The sequence below is a fragment of the Rissa tridactyla genome, chromosome 1 (assembly GCF_028500815.1).
Source record: "Rissa tridactyla isolate bRisTri1 chromosome 1, bRisTri1.patW.cur.20221130, whole genome shotgun sequence".
In the NCBI taxonomy this organism is placed as follows: domain Eukaryota; kingdom Metazoa; phylum Chordata; class Aves; order Charadriiformes; family Laridae; genus Rissa; species Rissa tridactyla.
This window is the reverse complement of record NC_071466.1, coordinates 29326627-29344270: the sequence shown is the minus strand read 5'-3', so window position 1 is coordinate 29344270 and position 17644 is coordinate 29326627. Positions and strand designations below refer to the sequence as shown.

The following is a 17644-nucleotide window of genomic DNA, read 5'->3' as shown; positions in this document are numbered from 1 at the left end:
GAGACTCTTAATTGTCTGATGCAATGTAAAATACATGCATCCACTATAACCAGCAGAGGACCTAACAAAGTTCATAAGACTCAACTTGACAGGGTTCTAAAACACCTGAGTGATAGGGGATGGGTCAGTATACGAAGATAGTCTTGCTCTGGGACAGCAGGTGCTGAGAAAAATTGCAAGACAAAAAGCCTAATTCCAGGAAGCAATCACTGATGCTGCTGGCTTGTTTCTCATCCTTAGCAGCAGCCCCACAGGCTGCTTCAAGGTCACTGGTAAAAACAAGTACCAAACTTGGCAGTCAGAGCTAATTCTAGTCATTTGTAGAACTGACAACAAGCAGGTATGTACACAGACTAATCACACAGCCAGATTTCCGAGCAAGGCAGACACCCTTCAGTCACGAATTAATAGCTTAACTGTCCTGACCACAGTTAAATCATTCTCCCTAATTATCCAATTACCTCTCAGATATTCTTAACTCGCTCCAGAGGAGAAGAAAACAAAGACAGATGCTAGTTGTTAAATCAGTACCTTCCCATAGAGTATTATTTTGAGTTCTGCTTGTCCATTTTAATCTTAAGGGAACAACAGATCCACAACACATCCCCAGCTGTAAAGAACAGCTTTCTCAGGACGCCAGAGGCAACTACAATGTTCAAAGTTATTGGTTAAAAAAATAACTACAACACAGAACAATCAGGATCATGCAACCACAGCACATTTGGGTCTTCTGAAAGTCACGGCATGGAAACTGCTGGAATATGATTAGGGAGCTTTCTCTTTGTTTCTAGTACCACTGTTAAGGAGCTCTTGAACTGAACATCATGGGTCAAAGTTAAAATCCTCAACATTTCCCAGTTCCAACCCACTCCACCCACTCAGCCTGCTGTCTCACCAAGAGGTTTTATTCCTGGTGTGTTGTCCTCAGTACATTTTAACTGGGGGAAGATACAGTGACCTGCATAGAAGTCAACTTTTGGCCTTTGAAATACATGTGCTGAAAGTTAGACTGATGTTTATAGCAGAGCTAACTGAGCAAGGTCAAGCTTAAAAGTCCTGAAACTGCAATATTTTAAGTATTTCCTGAACAATGAAAATGAGGTGTTATTCATAGCCATGGTCTACAAGCCATTAAGTAAGATGGTCAAAAATTGAGATTGTCTCTCTTTAGTCTGTAATGTTGATTCCCCTTTATTTCTTTTCCAGGGTATGGCTGTCTTCAAGAAGTCCGGTTTTGTTTGTTTCAGATGTCACACAAAGCTGTGAGCTTTACAGGTCTTAATTTTTGTGTATAGGCACTACATCAATGAAAACTTAAAGGTTCCTTTTGTGTTGTTTTCATCTCCCTCCTTATGAATCCATATTCCTGTGTACTTGATTATTTTCAGTGCATTTTTCAAGTACTCTTAAGTGTTTTAAGAAGATGAAGTGCTTAAATGCAGATGCATAAACAGCATTATTTCACCCTCATTACCACAACACACCCAACAGAAGCAGCTCTCATACCTTTCTCAAGTATCAGCTGCAGAGGACTGCCCACATGAGGGGCAGGCCAGAGTTAAGTGTGATGACTCACAGGGAATGAGAGAGAAGAGAGCACACAGTTTTCACCTTGGAAGAGTCAAGGCTCACTCATACAAGAATAGTAAGACTTTCCCTTGCTCTGAGTAAGACAAATACAAAGGAAGTGAGAATAGAGCAGGAACATTCAAAATGCCATTATTAACCACAGATCTCAGATGAGACCACTTCGAGACCAGTTTCTTCTGTCTCACAAATTAAGTTTAATCCATCTTGCACAAACTTGTTATTAGCATTCACACTGCAGCATTATATGATTGTTCACCTTAACTACTTAACTTTTTTTTTTTCCATTTTCCCTTTTTAGCCTTTGGAATAAAAGAATAATTAAGCCACTAGCTCCATTGCAAAATAATGACAAACAAGAAAACAGACAAAGCACATTCTTCTCCAGATATTACAGTTAAAAAGAATTAATCAGGCAAGTTTGTATACCAGAGAATTAAAAGCTTCAAGGAAGTTAAATGCAACTATGTAACTGTCTTGCAGCTAAGTAAACTCTAAAAAAGTGAAACAGAGGGAGAGTTTGGCTTCTAAGAAGGCACTATATAGTAAAACATTTAGTAAATTCAGACCTGCCCACCTCCTACTGAGTGAGATGCACCATATCTGTTGGCTCAGGAATACAAGACACAACTGTGGTCACAGACTTTTCATAAGATCAAGACTCATCTCGTCCCCATTACATGACAAGACTGTATGAATACTTTCAAACTGCTATAACACTAGAAACGCTGATTAACGTGGGGTTTCAGGACACCTTATGTTCAGCCCAAAACACCATAAACAAGCTGGTTCTCATAAGCCTGGTAGATTTAGCAGACTCCTGCTCAGTACACTCACCTTTTCCTTACAAAACAGGCAACCAAGAAATACACCACTCCCCATTGTAACTAGGCACCACTGGCTCTGATCTTTGCTCTGAGCCACCTACTTTAAAGGACCTGGCTGCACGCATGAGTGAAGTTCATAGCTCACCTGTAAGACATTCATCCACAAGCCATGAAATTCATTGCAGGGAGACAATCCATGGATCTAGGCCCCCCCACCATAAAGTGGATACCATAGAGGTGAGTATGAGATATCTGGTCACATCTGTCATTATCGCTAAATACCAAGATAGACTAATTTACTTGACTAGAAAGTGTTTGAAGCAAGAGACCAAGAACTGCATAGGCTAGACTGAAACTTAAGGCTCCCCTCCCTTAAAGGTTATTTATTTTGAGGCAAGTGAATCAGTCATTACCACTTCCTCCATTTTGGAGGAATACAAGCATTTGCTTTACTAGGAGGATTCAGCAGCCTGGACAGGGAACAAGCAGGGGAAAAAGCTATGCATGCATAGGGAAGAGAAACCCCTGAAGCTAAGAGCCTCATGACACACACACTGGTGTAATCAGGTTTTAAAATTAAAGAGGCTTGTTAACTGATACTTAGTAATTCTGCTGAATTGCATGTTAATGTCAAGTGTTGAGCATATTCTTGCTCAGAAACACATCATGCCCTGCACAGGTTACTCTGAGGAAGCAGTAGGCACTGAAGGTTTTAAGCTCTTGCAGTAAGAGAACACTCTAAACTTACCTTGCCATTTAGATGGGTTGAATGTAGTTCTCTATATGTTGACCAACATGATCAATTGAGTTTTGTGGTGTTTTTTTTTTTTTTTTAAAACTACTTCAGACAGGGGGTTTTGTTCTTTAAGAACACTATCTAACAAAAAACTGGGGGGGGGGCAGGCGGGGGGGAAGCTGCAAGAAAGTGTAGTAGCTCAGGATAAGAGAGTTAATAGCCCTGTCCCATCACCCTGCTCATTCCTGCCAAAAGTGGTGTTTCTCTGGACTGCAGAGCACACATGTTCAGTAGTGCTCTAGTGGCAGAAGTTCTCTCTAGACAGCTACACCATTACACTACTCAATACCACAAGTATATCACAACAACAGCCATCTACCGCAACTCCACTGTTCTAGTACCTCACACACCCCAGTTTCTTTGTCATAGCTGTTAGCTGTGCTCTCCACTGCAGTCTGTCCACCAGTGCTTGAAGTGTTCGTAAGGCTCTGCCAGCCACAATCTCACCTTACTCAAACTCCCACAAAGGAATCTCCCTTATTCACCTCAATAAAGGCAAGTTTAACTTTCACCTCAACATTGAGATCCTCTAAACACAAGTTCAGAGTTCATAGACCATTTGCAACTGGATGCTTTTGCTGCAATATGGTAAACAAGTTCCAGAAAATAGGTTCTGTTCATGGTTGCGTGATCTTGTCTTATAGAAAAGGAGGAAACAGATAAAATGCTGCAGCAAGTCACATGCATCTATGGGGATGTCAGGTTGTATTGGTTCAAGCCATGCTTTATCCAGTTTAGCTAGCTAAAGAGCCCTGCTCACAATGATTTTGTAAAAAATTACAACCCTTTTTACCCACTGTTACTAGAGATATTAACAGAAATCAGAAGATTCACAAAGCAATAGTGTAATAAGACATTTATTAAAAGTGCTGTCAGTTATATTGAGAGCTATAGTCTAATATCCTTTTTTGAAAAGGCATCTAATTAAAAATACTAGCTAAAAACCATTCCGATCACTATGGTTACAGACACATGACCTGCAGTGCTCTATGAAATACTAGACCAGCTTTGCTGATTGCGAGGAAGTCATCTCCAAGTCCAGGATCCACAGTCTCTATTGTAGAGGAAGAACTGCTGGGGGTTCCAGAAGAGACACCTGCAGGTACCTGGAATAGAAATGCAGTCACTAAAGATACTCGTTTAGCTGACAAATTTAAAGATAGCACCTTCTTGAGGTGATATCTTCTCAACACTATGAGAAGTTTGTCAGCTACAGCAGTTGTAGCCCAAGCTGCTAAACCCGAGCCATCTTGTGCTTACAGCCTCCAAGTTACAGAACACTGGCTTCCTGGTTACTTACTTTGAGCGCTTATACTTCTCCTTAATTGCTTGCAGTTGGCCATGGCGAGCATCAAGGCAGGCTTTATGCAGATCAGTCAGACAAGGCACTATCTCACTTAATGAATACCCAGTGAATGCAGCAAGTGTTTCTGGCTGGTCAGAGCAGAAGAAAAAAAACAAGTGTTACTCTATCATAGGCACATTCATCTAGAAGATACATTTAATACAGAAACAAAACACGTTTTTACTTCAGTGTTCACTCTAGATTCTTTAGGCTTGAGAAGGATTCAAAAGTATCCTGCCATCAGTTTCACTCTAGGTCTTCCTTGGTGCCAGGAGACCTGACAAGAAGCTCCTTCTGCTCTAAGCATGTGGCATGCAGTACATATCTTCGGGATTTTGTTCTCTGCTGAAGCTATTCCTTCAACACACAGCTAAAAGGCCTACCAAGGCTTGCATTAAAGCAACCACTCAGTGTGATCACTGCGCTCGAGTGGACACATGCAGCTCTTCTCCCTCCCAGAAAGCTCCAAATTGGTTTTGGGGGACGAATTTCAGAGATTAAAGACTGACAAGGCTTTAGGTACAGACTTGATGCAAGTGAGCAAGACAGCTAGGTCCCTCCCATTTCAGAGAAGAGGCAAGATACTTCAGGTTGATTTAACATTCATTTATCAGGTAGTCCCACAAGCTCAGGAACAGCAGCTCATCCTACAATTTCAGCCTTTATACTTTGAAGCTACTCCTGCTTCTCAGCCTAGTTCTAATGATAACATGAAATGCTTGAGCTACTCATTAACATGCAGTAGTTGTTCTTACCCAGAAAGACCTGTTCACAGTATAGTTTGCTAGACAGTAGGCTGCTGCAGCAGTTTGTGAAGGAAGGTACTTCAGGAAAGGATCAGCTTCAAGGAGACTCAGCTCTGCAAGATACTGAACAAAAAAAGCCACAAGTCCTTCAAGCAGAACAAGCATAGCTGGTGCAGTCAGTCCACTACAACAAGCACTGAAAAGTGTCAGTGGTCTCTGTTTCATGTTACAAAACCATGAGTTACATGTCTGGTAGGTAGAAATAGCATTCTACTCCTGTTGATGTTATGGAACTTTACAATGTTTCAGTGGGGACGGAAAGACCACGTGTCAAAGCCTGAACAAGCTACACTACAATCTGAAGTTCTGGTCCCATCATCAGCTCTGGTATAGTTTTACCAATAGAGACTTAGAAAATTCATGTTTTATAAAAATGAAATACACTCTTCTCATCCTCCAAGGCTCTTGTTCACATAGGTGGAGCTCACTTGGAGATCAGGGATAAATGGACAGCTCTAAGAAATAGAATTTGGGTTCTGTTGGAGCCAAGCCGCTCTACAATCCTATACTCAGTGCAGATAAGCAGCTGGTCATATGTTTTGCTATAAGCTTGGGTTACTCTAAGCAGGGTTGCCAATGCAGTTATGCCGGCATGCGCTGTGTCATTGTGTAGCAATATGTAGTACCACCACATCCAGGGCAGACTTGCTATGCAGGCACTGTTGAAAAGACAGCCATGTTCTATCACCCAGCTGCCTGGGCACCGCAGACTGACTAAACTAGACAGTTAGACCAAACTTAGTATTTCCATGAGACATTTATCCAGAAGTCTCAGCACACAAACACCCAGTCTCAGGCCTGTTTCATTTCCAGATAAGACTTGACATAAAAAGAGTATCTTCTGTTAGAGCACAGTATAGTAGCAGAACCTGTCTGTTCAGGTAACTTATTGAAATACAAGCGGTTCTGCTTCTAGGATCACTTCTCCCCCTCAGTCCTAAAAGGAGGATAATTCATACCCTTGCAAAGTTCTCTGTCCTCATACAGACTCCATGCCTCTGAATATACTGAAGGAGGAACTGGTTGATGGTTGGAGCTGTTAGGTCAAAAGCCAGCACTTTGAGAAGCAGGTGTTCCATTCTTAGCAGCTGTCTCTTTGTGTAGGTATCATCTGTTATATACACAAATTCATCCACTCCTGGTGGATAGATCTCTTCATATTTCCTGAAAAAGGAGTACAGAAGCCACATTTGTCAGCTTGAAAGGGTAAAAGAAAGCCTTGTGTTGGACCCATGTCAGGATGAGGACGTGACATTACTAAGACTTGTCTAAAGCTCTTATTTTAGTCCTGCCTCTAGGATTGGTAACAATTTAGTTTCAAATTTGGGCAAAGATTTTTTAGAAGAACTCCAAGTCATCAGTCTAGCTAGAAACACACTCACATAGTTAGTTCTTAACAAATAGCACTCTCTCAGAGAGAAAGTCCCAGTAACATAATGCATTTCAGACAAAAACCCATGCACTCCTAGGCTATGTTGGGTACTTCAAGCAGTTCAAGGCTAATTACAGATTGCAGCTGTGAATCTACTACAGCCTAGCAGCCTAACACAGTAGTGTTTTGCTCCTGCTGTTATGGTTTTGACACTACAGTTCCTCACATCAAAAACATTAAATGTTTAATTTTGCTAGTGCCAAAGCAAAGTTGCTAGTCTTGAGATATCATGAAAAGCTACCTACAACTGCAAGCTTCAGTCCTTGAAATTAAGCTAAAAGCCTCAGCCCAAAAATATTCCAAAAACACCGATATTTCAGGAGATGATAAACACTTACGCAGCCAGAAGAACTGCTGCTGTTCCTACAAGCTGCAGCTTCCCTCTAAGAACAGACATGCAGGAAAGAAACCTATCCAAGAAGTTCACTGCCAAGTACAAAGTTTCTGTCCGAAGTTTATATTCTTCCCCTACTTCCACCAGCCAGTCTACCAAGATGGCACGCATCCCTGTTGTGATATCTGGTTGCTTCCTCATGTAGTTGGGCTTGGGCCTGAATCTTACCTATTTGGAGAGAGAGTTGAAGAATCAGGACACTCAACCTGAAAGAGAGCCATTGGTAGCTGAGCTGATTAACATTCTTTATACTTGCAGCAAAAGGAGTATGAGTTGTTCCACTATTAATAAAGTCATTACTACTAACTATAATTATAGCGCTAGTAGTATTAATTAGCTGCTAGTAGCATCTGTAGAAAGTAGTATTTCTACACTGAAGAGATAGGAGCTACTGTGTTAGTAGCAGCATAGTAAAAGACCTCCTGGACTATAATCAGCTTTTGACATCAAACACATCCAAGCCTTTCAGAGGGACCTGAGAATGACTTTGAACAAGTCACATTTTTCCCCTCTTCCTATTGGGAGGCTGCATTTCACTGCTCATACAGAAAGGCAGGAAAAACTAGCACTATAACGAGAGAACTGTCAGGGAGATGGCATCCAACTGATTTAGTATTTCTGCAGTATTCAGCTCCCATCTGCAAGAATTCTTCATCCCAAGGAGTCAGAGATGCTCCAACAGTGGGGTATTTCTGGGATGCAGAGTAATTCTGAAAGATCTTATCGCTGTTGAGAAGCTGCTCGTGATTCTAGCTGCAGAGATGTCTTTTACTGCTTCCTTTGTAGCTCAGTGTCAGCCTCAAGTTATCGTGGGGCAGCCATGCATCTTTGCAGTATTGCAGCCCATCACAGAGACCACAAATACCTATGAGCTCGTTACAAGCAACTCACTTCAGCCTCTCGGAGGTACTGATGAATATCTTCCGCATACTCTCCCACAGTCAAAGTTATGGCATCTCCCATGTGATCCTCGGGCTGGGACTGGAAGGATGTGTCCACTACCATAGGAGATCCTAACAGGTAAGAGGAACCAGCAAGACTTTTTAGTAATTAGCCCCTTCACCTCTTGCTATTTCTAGCACAGAGGTGTTGTACCTCATGTAGACACAAACCAAATTATCTTGAAGTGTTATTTATTGTAACATAAGCGACTGACTAGCTTACCAGCATCGTAATTCATAACCACTCTACATGTTCTTGTGCTGTAGATACCACCTTCATAGTAGCAGGCATTACCTGTACTCAGATCCAGTAGTAGGTGAATACTGGATTTCATTGCACTGGTATCCAGTTCACACAGACTTGATTCCAGCTCTTCAGCCACTTGGCAGTTGTAGTTTTCTTTCTCTTCTGGTTCATCTATGTAGATAGAAAACCCTTGCTTTGATGCAGCATTGACCACGCAATTGGGTAATTCATCTTTTCCAGATGAAGGGATGGTGTTTTCAGAGCCAGAGAAGCGTCTGATAACAGCAGCACCCTGAAAGGGAGCACACAACAATGCTGTGGGAGGGCAACTCAGGAAGAAAACAACACTTCTATCACTTCTTGTAGAAAGTAAAATCACTTCCCTTGCCTAACAGACACCAATAATATAAAAGTTAACTGGAAAAACCACCAACTACATATACTGCTTCAGAAGTACCACTCATTGCTGTCTTGCTGCAATAGACTCCTCACAGCAAGGCTGAGGTGTAGCCAAGTCAGGAACCAGGGGAGTAGCCTCATCTCCAGTGCCCACCCCCAAGGAGAATGAGGTGGGGGTGCTGCTCGGTTCTGATGGGTCTGGCAAGTGCAGGGTCTGATCCACATTCAGTTCTGGCAAGGAGCAGCTGCTCTGAAGTGCAGCAAGTTATAGTAACAAAAAGACTTAGGAAGGACTTCACCTGCAAGAATGCATTTTATGCTGAGTTACAAACCAAATTTTGAACTTTTGAGCTCAAGCATCACAACCCCTAGGACTACAATATGTAACCAAGATGCAATCCTTCACATTGTCTACTATCAGTGACCCACCAACTGGGTTAGGTGCTTCACACAATCACAACTGAGAAAAGTTTGTTTACACATAACAGCTGCTATTCCAGGTCCTGTAAATCAGCACAACACCACCTTCCCTGCTACACCAGCAGACTTCAGGAGACCTCAAGGAACAGAAATGCAGACAGACACCCTGCTGTGAACTTCAGCTTCTTGAAGGCTCTGGCACCCTGATGGTAGCGTGGCCAGCCATACGGCAGTGGGACCTTTGGGTAAGCATCAGTGAAGACTTTTCTTCCATCACCCCCTACACTTTCAGAGGGCAAGTGTCCAAATAAAGTCTCACCGCATCTCCCTTCCTTCCAGGAGGGATTATTTGTTCAAAGCATTTCCACGGGAGAGCGTCAGCAGATAAGGACTAAGCAGTTACTAGCAGGGTTTCTCGGGAAACTCACGCTCATTAACCGGAGCCCGATTCCGCTCCCTACCCCACCGCCCCCAGGCCTTTACCTGCCGCCTCCAGGGAAGGTGCATGCCCCGCTCACACCCGCGGCAGGCGGCCGGCCCCAGCTCCCAGCCCGCATCAAGGAGCTCCCTCCGGCCCGCGGGGAGGGCAACCGGCCGGCCGGGGCTTCCTCGGGGGCAGCACGGCAGGTGGCCGCGGCCCCTCGGCGGGGAGAGGATGCGCGGCAGCCGCCGCAGCGCTGGCGGGGCGGCTCGGCGGGCAGCGAGGGAGGAGGCTGCCGCCGGCGGCGGGGCTCACCTGGCCGCCGGGCCGCTGCTGCCCATTCTCCGCCAGCACTCCCAGAACGGCCCGGCCGCCGCTGCTGCGGGGGGCGGCGGGGCAGGGCTCCCGCCGCCCCGCCCGGCTCTTCTCACCGGTGCGGTGCATCGCCCCGACGTTGGTACCTTTCGGAGGAAAAAAACACCAAAACAAAACCCAAAGTAAAGTTGGCGGCGGGGGGGGGAATTAAAACCCAAACCAGCACAAATACTCGGTTATGCCTCGGGCATCCCCCCCCCTCCCCGCCCCACAGGAAGGCAGGCTGCCGGTCGGTCGCGCTGCCGGAGAGCCCGCACCGCGTTGCCCGGTCCCGCTCGCTACCGGCCCCCGGAGAACGCTGCGCCCCGCACGGCTACGGAGGCTGCCCGCCCCCCGCCGCCCTTATATAGGCGGCGGCCAATGAAGGCGGTGGCTGTTGGCCGCGGCCAGTTGGAAGCCCGGGACGCAACCCTCGGCGCCACCGCCCTGGCAACCCAAGCGGCGGCGGGGTCGTCATGGAAACGTCGGGGGGGGCCGCCCGCCGCGGGCCCGACCGCGCTGCCCCGCGCAGGACACGCACCGCCCCGCGCAGCGCCCGCGGAGCGGCCGCGGGCACCGATGGCTGCCCGAGAGGCGCGGCCCCTGCTGCCGCCCCGCGCCTCGCACTGCCCGCTGCTCCTAAATACACGGAATGTGAGAGAAGGAGGTAAAAGCGACAACAGCAGCTTCCCGGGAACAGTTGAGTCGGAAGAATTTGACTTCACTCTTTGATAAAGGAAAAAAAAGAAAAAGGAAATTTTAGTTTATTTCTGCATGGATTTGACTTTCATGACACTCTGGTAAAAGTCTAAGCAAGGGGACAACCACAGAACTGATGGCACAGCTGTACACAAAAGCAGTTCTCAGCTGTCAACAGTGGAAATGCAGAGCTTTATAAAAGGAATTAAGCAGTGGTTCGTCCAGTGCCATCAAAGTTTTTCACCGGTGATGTAGATAATGACACAGACAGCACACTTACTGAATTTGGTGGTACTGGGAAGGGCTGTGGCTATGCTGGGGAACAAGAATAGATTTCAGAAATTATTTTGACAATCTGGAAAAATGTTCATGAAAAATGGGATGCTCCTGAAGTGCAAGGTCAGAGAGAGCCATCGGCTGCAGAAATGCAGGATGGGGAGCAGCCAGGTAGGTAGCAGCTCCATGAAGAAGAACCCGGAGGTTACAGTGAACCTTAGGCTAGCGTAAGTCACCATGCTCGTGGCTCTCCTAGCATGAACAAACAGGAATATAGCCTGTGTGGTACATGGTCCTTCTGAAAGTCCACAGTGAAGACAAAAGAGCAAGCAGTGTAACAGCTTAAACCTCAGCATGAGATTTAGGTTAGATATCAGCATTGCGATGCTCCAGAAGAGGCAGGATGGGAAATATTGGGACTTCCTTTTTTGCAGTTGCAGAGCAAGTTAAAGAAACTACTGTCAAAAATTACTCCACCTTGGTCAGTTGTGGTACTTCTTGAGATGCTCTGCAGTGTGACTGACATGTAGAAGCTATGATCCAAAATTTGGATACATCAAGCAGGGTCTTATGCCAGATTTGGTTTTGCAGTTCTTGTCATCCAGGCTGTATTAAGGTCTGTATTTTTTCTTCCCACTTTTCTTATGTTTATTTTTTAATTGGCTTCCCACCCCCATCAAATTAATTTGCCATCAGAGGTAAGTGGTATATCTCAAGGTGAAAAATGTTACCCGTGTTTGATCTGTTGGCCATGTAACACTACTTTTCAAAGGGAGGATCTCCATGTCCTTGCAGCAGCAAGGTCATAAGCAGGTAGTTTTCATAGTGGAGCTGTCACAGCTACGGGCATGGGCAAATGCAGGTCAGAGGGACTGAACGTTACGCTATACTTCTGTGTTCTTCTCTCTTCCATGTCACCTCTAAACCCCAGGTTTCCACACGGAAGGCTTCACTTGGCGACACTTCTTTAAACATTTTCATACGAGGTTTTTATTTCTGGAAAAAAATCAGTCTAGCTGCCAGCCTTTGAAATTAAATGGAACTTTTAATACTTTTTATCCTACTATTTTGATGGGATTACTAAAAAAATATTGAAAAAATCCTGTGCTACAATATATGTAGAATCTATAGCAGTCTAAGAAGGTGGATGTTAATCAAAACCATTTCTAAATGTGTGAATATTCCACATTTTAATGAAAATTTTCCATTTTAGTAACATTTTAAAAGAAAAGGCTTTTGAAAATTGTGTATTTTATCCGTGAAAAAAAGCCCAGTCTCATACTTTTTAGGAATAAAGAAAGAAAAAAATGGGATTTTTCCATCAAAGCAAAAATTTCCTTTTTTAGATTACAATTTAGCAATGTTTTTCTAATTCAGGAGTATCAGGACTCTGATTTCAGTCTCTGATTTCAGTCTCTCAGAAGAATGGAAGTTGTATATTCAAGAGTAAAATGTTAAAATATAAAAAATAAGGGGATGACTTAGGCAAATTATTCACTCAGGACGTCAATGAGATGAAGGTTCTAGGGCTCAGATCCCCACAGACATTTATGTCCCTGCTGCCCTGGTTGCACGCCCGTTCACATTCAGCATGGTCTGGCCTGCCATGGACAAGGACTGCCCTGCTCCCAGCCACTCACTGCTGCTGCCACCCTTCTGCTGGCACAAGGTTTTTTGTGGTAGTGAGACAAACCAAGGACCTAGTCCACCTGAAAAATAACACAGCCGTAACAACACGACAGTGTTGCTACCAGCAAGGTCAGTTCTCTGAGCTGGGTTTCCAGACATCTCCATGAACTGTAGGTCCAGCCCGAAAGAAATTATGAGACTGAGGTACCAGCCTCAGGAAGGCAGTGAGGGTACTGCCATCCCTTGTCGTTATAGACCTAACGCTCCATGCCTGGTTTAAGTGCTGTTTAATTCTTCATAATTTTTAAAATGTTATCCTATTCTTTGTCAACATTGAAAATATAATCTGTTCTTTCAAGGGATCTTCCTTTGGCAGTGTCAGAGCTGTTTTGGTTTTTTTTATTTTATTTTCAGTGAAAACATCCAGGTATGATACTAAGACAGATGAAACATTATGCAAGTACATATTTTCAGACTGGTAAATGCTGTTTGTGAAAACTGTCTATAGCTTGTGAAAATAATCTTACCTCTGCCCAAACATATTTTTATAACAACTCAGTCTCTCCATATGTTTTTTTTCATGAGAAATGTCAGAACTTGGTAGTTACAGGTCTAACAGACAACTCACAATCATACAAAGATCACGTGTCACCCCTACCCAAATGCACGGATGGAAGTTACTTACATCTTCAGCCAGTGAATATCCTTTATGTCCAAATATGCATCATATCCACATACCATTTAGACATAACTGAAGAACCTCAGCTACCCAACAGATGACTTATTCCTATTTTTATATATGAGCAGCATATGGATATCCTCAATAGTGATATAGTACATTAATGTAACTGAAACACCTCTCAAATAGCTTTTAATGAGGTTATCTAAACTCCAGTTTCTCGGGAACTCTTTGAAACAGCCCAATATGGATTAGTACCTGAGGGAGGCCAGTGAGCTTTGCCAGCCACTACTTAATTGTAGCAGCAGATCAAATAAAGCTTTGGGCCATTAATGAGCTTCCCTGCGTGTGCTTGAGAGGAAACTGAAGCCTGCCTGAGTGGACTCCTTAGGGCTTCTTGCAGTAATTACTGCCTTATGATTTCTAGGAAGACAGAGAAGTCAAGAGCAATTCCTGACTTGGCGAAGATGCTTCCTCTGTGGCCCTGGAGAAGATAGTATTAAAGGGCTGGTTAGGACTCACCTCTGCCTCATGAATCTTTCCTAGCTCCTTAGCTTTTCCTCCTTTTCGCAGTTTTTTTCTATGAATGATGAAATTTCCTGATGTGGCACCTTTCTCAATTAAAAGGACTTCCCTTCTGCCATGCCATGGGAGCAGGCACGGGCTCCTGCTTTCCTCTCTGAGGACCACCGTTAAGTCCCAGCTATCACTCAGCAAGCTCCATACAAGCTTCAGTTCACGATCCGGGGCATGGAGAGTGACTGTGCCAGACCTCCTGTTCTGCCCCAATGCCAGAGCTCCCAGAAGTGACGCAGAGGGCAGGGTTTCTTTAGAGATTGAAGAGGTGGATTTTAACTTTAAATTTCCTTTTTATATCAATGTTTTTGCAAGATTTGTTCAAAGGAGAGATAAGTGTTGCCTGTACAAATGCAGGCGCTTGGTACCGTGCCTGGGAGCAGGAGGACAGATGAAGTATATTCTGGTTTTCCCTTCCTCATTCAATTGAGAGTTTTTGAGCCACCACCACCCTCCCCCTGGGATCTTGGTCATGTTGCCCTTATAGGGAGCATCCTTTACTTCTGTGGCTTGGAACTACGTAATTCATTCATGCTCTAATTATAAGCATATTGGGGCAAAACTGCCTTTTGAAAGGAAATCATAGCATATTTTTACTCAAAATATTTTTCTGCATATTTCTTCCTCTCTTGAGCTTGAGAAGGACACATCTGCTTCGGAAGCTCCCATCTGTCCACAAATCAGACCACTGTCAGCTGTCCACTTCTCTCTTCATCCTTTGAAGCATTTTTGGTCTCTAGTGTGTTTTGATCTCTAGGTTTTCAGCTTGGCCTAAATAGCTATTTGGCCTGCAGCCTGGAAGTAGCACCTTCACTGCTAACAAAACAGCCATTGTCTAACAAATACGTGTCAGTATAAGATGGCAAGCAGTTGGTGTAAGACTATTGCGACTTCCCAGCCTTGTTTCTCTAAGTCTTATGCTGAATTACAATACAATATTCATATAGGAAAACCCATTCAGGCAGGTTAACACAGAGTTATTATGACCTTGGCCAGGCCACATTCGATATTCAGCAAGTTTTTTCAGACCAACGTACTGAGCAATCACAGAGCAGGTCCTCATGTGCCACAGACTCTTCTGAGGTCAGCTTATTACAGAGCAAACCTGGAAGTCCCACTGCATAGCAAATTTGATGCACGGCTGCATAACACCCTGGAAAACGTGTTGTGGGAGCAGTCTTTGAGTTAAGAAAGTTTATAAAAAGCATTATGAAATCTCTTAGACAGCAAGAACAATGCCTGGACTCAGTGACCTGCAAGGTCTGATCAGGACCTTGTTGTATAGTCTTACAGTAGCAAAGCAATGAAGAACGTGACCTCCCTTCTTTCATATGGCTATGATTCCTAGGGTTGTGAATAGTTCCCTAGCTGCAGTTTGCTTTGATTATCATACCACTAAATTAATTTCACATTATTTAAGAATATGTAGATTTTATCTTGCGTTTCTGAACTACCAAAATCAGAAAAATGTCCAACAATTAAGACATGAGTCCAGGGCTCAGGAGTTGTTGGCCAAGATATCCAAACAAGACCAAGACATAGCCTTGGCTGAGTCACCAACTCTCACAGAATTACAGAATCACAGAATGGTTTGGGTTGGAAGGGACCTTAAAGATCATCTAGCTCCAATCTCCCTGCCATGGGCAGGGACACCTCCCACTAGACCAGGTTGCTCAAAGCCTCATCCAGCCCGGCCTTGAACGCTTCCAGGGATGGGGCATCCACAGATTCTCTGGGCAACCTGTTCCAGTGCCTCACCACCCTCACAGTAAAGAATTTCTTACTGATATCCAATCTAAATCTACCCTCTTTCAGTTTGAGGCCGTTACCCCATGTCCTATCATAACACTCCCTGATAAAGAGTCCCTCCCCATCTCTCCTGTAGGCCCCCTTTAGGTACCGGAAGGCTGCTGTGAGGGCTCCCCAGAGCCTTCTCTTCTCCAGGCTGAACAACGCCAACTCTCTCAGCCTGTCCTCATAGCAGAGGTTCTCCAGCCCTCTGATCATCTTCGAGGCCCTCCACTGGACCCGTTCCAACAGGTCCATGTCCTTCTTGTGCTGAGGACTGCAGAGCTGGACACACTACTCCAGGTGGAGTCTCACCAGTGCAGAGTAGAGTCGCAGAATCACCTCCCTCCACCTGCTGGCCTTGCTTCGTTTGATGCAGCCCAGGATGCAGTGGCTTTCTGGGCTTCAAGTGTGTATTGCCTGCTCATGCTGAGCTTCTCGTCCACCAGCAGTCCTTCTCCTCGGGGCTGCTCTCAAGCCATTCTCTGCCCAACCTGTATTTGTGCCTGGGATTGCCATGACCCAGGTGCAGGACCTTGCATTTCGCCTGGTTGAACTTCATGAGGTTCGCACAGTCCCACCTCTCAAGCCTGTCAAGGTCCCTCTAGATGGCATCCCTTCTATCCAACGTGTTGACCACGCCACACAGCTTGGTGTCATCAGCAAACTTGCTGAGGGTGCACTCAATCCCACTGTCCATGTCACCGACAAAGATGTTAAACAGCACTGGTCGCAGTACTGACCCCTGAGGAACATCACTCGTCACTGGTTTCCACGTGGACATTGAGCCGCTGACTGCAACACTCTGAGTGCAGTCATCCAGCTAGTTCTTTATCCAACGAGTGGTCCATCCATCAAATCCATGCTTTTCCAATTTAGAGACCAGGATTCCATGTGAGACAGTGTCAAACACTTTGCATAAGTTCAGGTAGATGACGTTGGTTGCTCTCCCCTTATCTACCAATGCTATGGCAACATCATAGAAGGCCATCAAATTTGTCAGGCAATATATTATTAGATAGATCACTGTGGCTTTCTCTACCTGTACTGGATATTTAGCACAGGCCCAAAGCAGCACTCAAGTCCAAACTTACCTAGTATGCCTCTGTGTGAAAGCTCACAGTGAATGGTGAATTTGGACAACTCTGTAGCCCAACGAGAAAAAGCTCTGTGCACCCAACAACCTAATAGACAGGACGACATATTGTTGGTAGCGTAGGCAGTCAGAAACACAGTCTTTACTGCTTTGCTTATGATAGTGCATTAAAAAGGGCCAGAAAATGTACACTACCATGCAGTTCGGTCATCTATACCATACAGTTGTTGTCCAGCTCTGACATGGTCCCTGTTGCAGTTCAGGCTCATGGCAGATTGTGCTTTTCAACAGCTTGTGAGCATAACCCAAAGATGCGCATGGCCAGGGACCAGTCCCCATTGGCAGTAGACATGTGGACTCCCTGTTTTGACAGATAAGAGAACCTAATACTGTAAGTTTTTCTGAGCCTACATTCCTAAGCATAGAAGAAATGGTCCGAGAGTAAGGATTCTGCTTGTTCAGCACCCTCCAGAAACTCAAAAAAGAGGCCATAATTGAAAGAGGTTGTCAGGATGTAATCAAATTACTAATATCTGCCATCTCGTTTCCTTTCATCTTCTTGTGTTTCTCCTGTTTCTATTCCGTAACTTTTCCAAATGCCCTGAGCTTTTGCAAAGTTACACTTGTCCAAAAGAAGAAGAAAACCAGAGCTATAGTTTATTCTGTTGCCTTCAGAGGCAAAAAGAGGGCAGAAACTAAGGAAGAAATACCATGTTTAAATGAGAGTTTCAAAACACTAAATTGCTTTTCTAAAATATTTCAGGGAAGTTTTAGAAAAATAACTATGTTCTGAGTCCTAGAAGATGGAAACTATATTGGAATGTTTAGAATCTATTTATCTTTTTTTTTTTTTACTAACCCTTAATCTAAACTTAATGGTGCAGGTTGTAGTGATTAGTGTTAACGGATATAATTTAAAAAGGGTTACATGT

The 17644-nt window shown here is 44.3% G+C and overlaps 1 protein-coding gene across 1 annotated transcript; it reads right to left on the bottom strand.

The window, feature by feature from the left end:
- Window positions 1–4264: 4264 nt before the first annotated feature.
- On the bottom strand, window positions 4265–10059 carry CCNA1 (cyclin A1). The gene is made up of 8 exons (XM_054220378.1): window positions 9931–10059; window positions 8424–8667; window positions 8079–8200; window positions 7132–7355; window positions 6321–6525; window positions 5311–5424; window positions 4511–4644; window positions 4265–4316 (listed from the first exon to the last, which is right to left on the bottom strand). Exons 1-8 carry the CDS (start codon window positions 10057–10059, stop codon window positions 4265–4267), a joined length of 1224 nt encoding a protein of 407 aa, XP_054076353.1.
- Between the last annotated feature and the right edge of the window lie 7585 nt (window positions 10060–17644).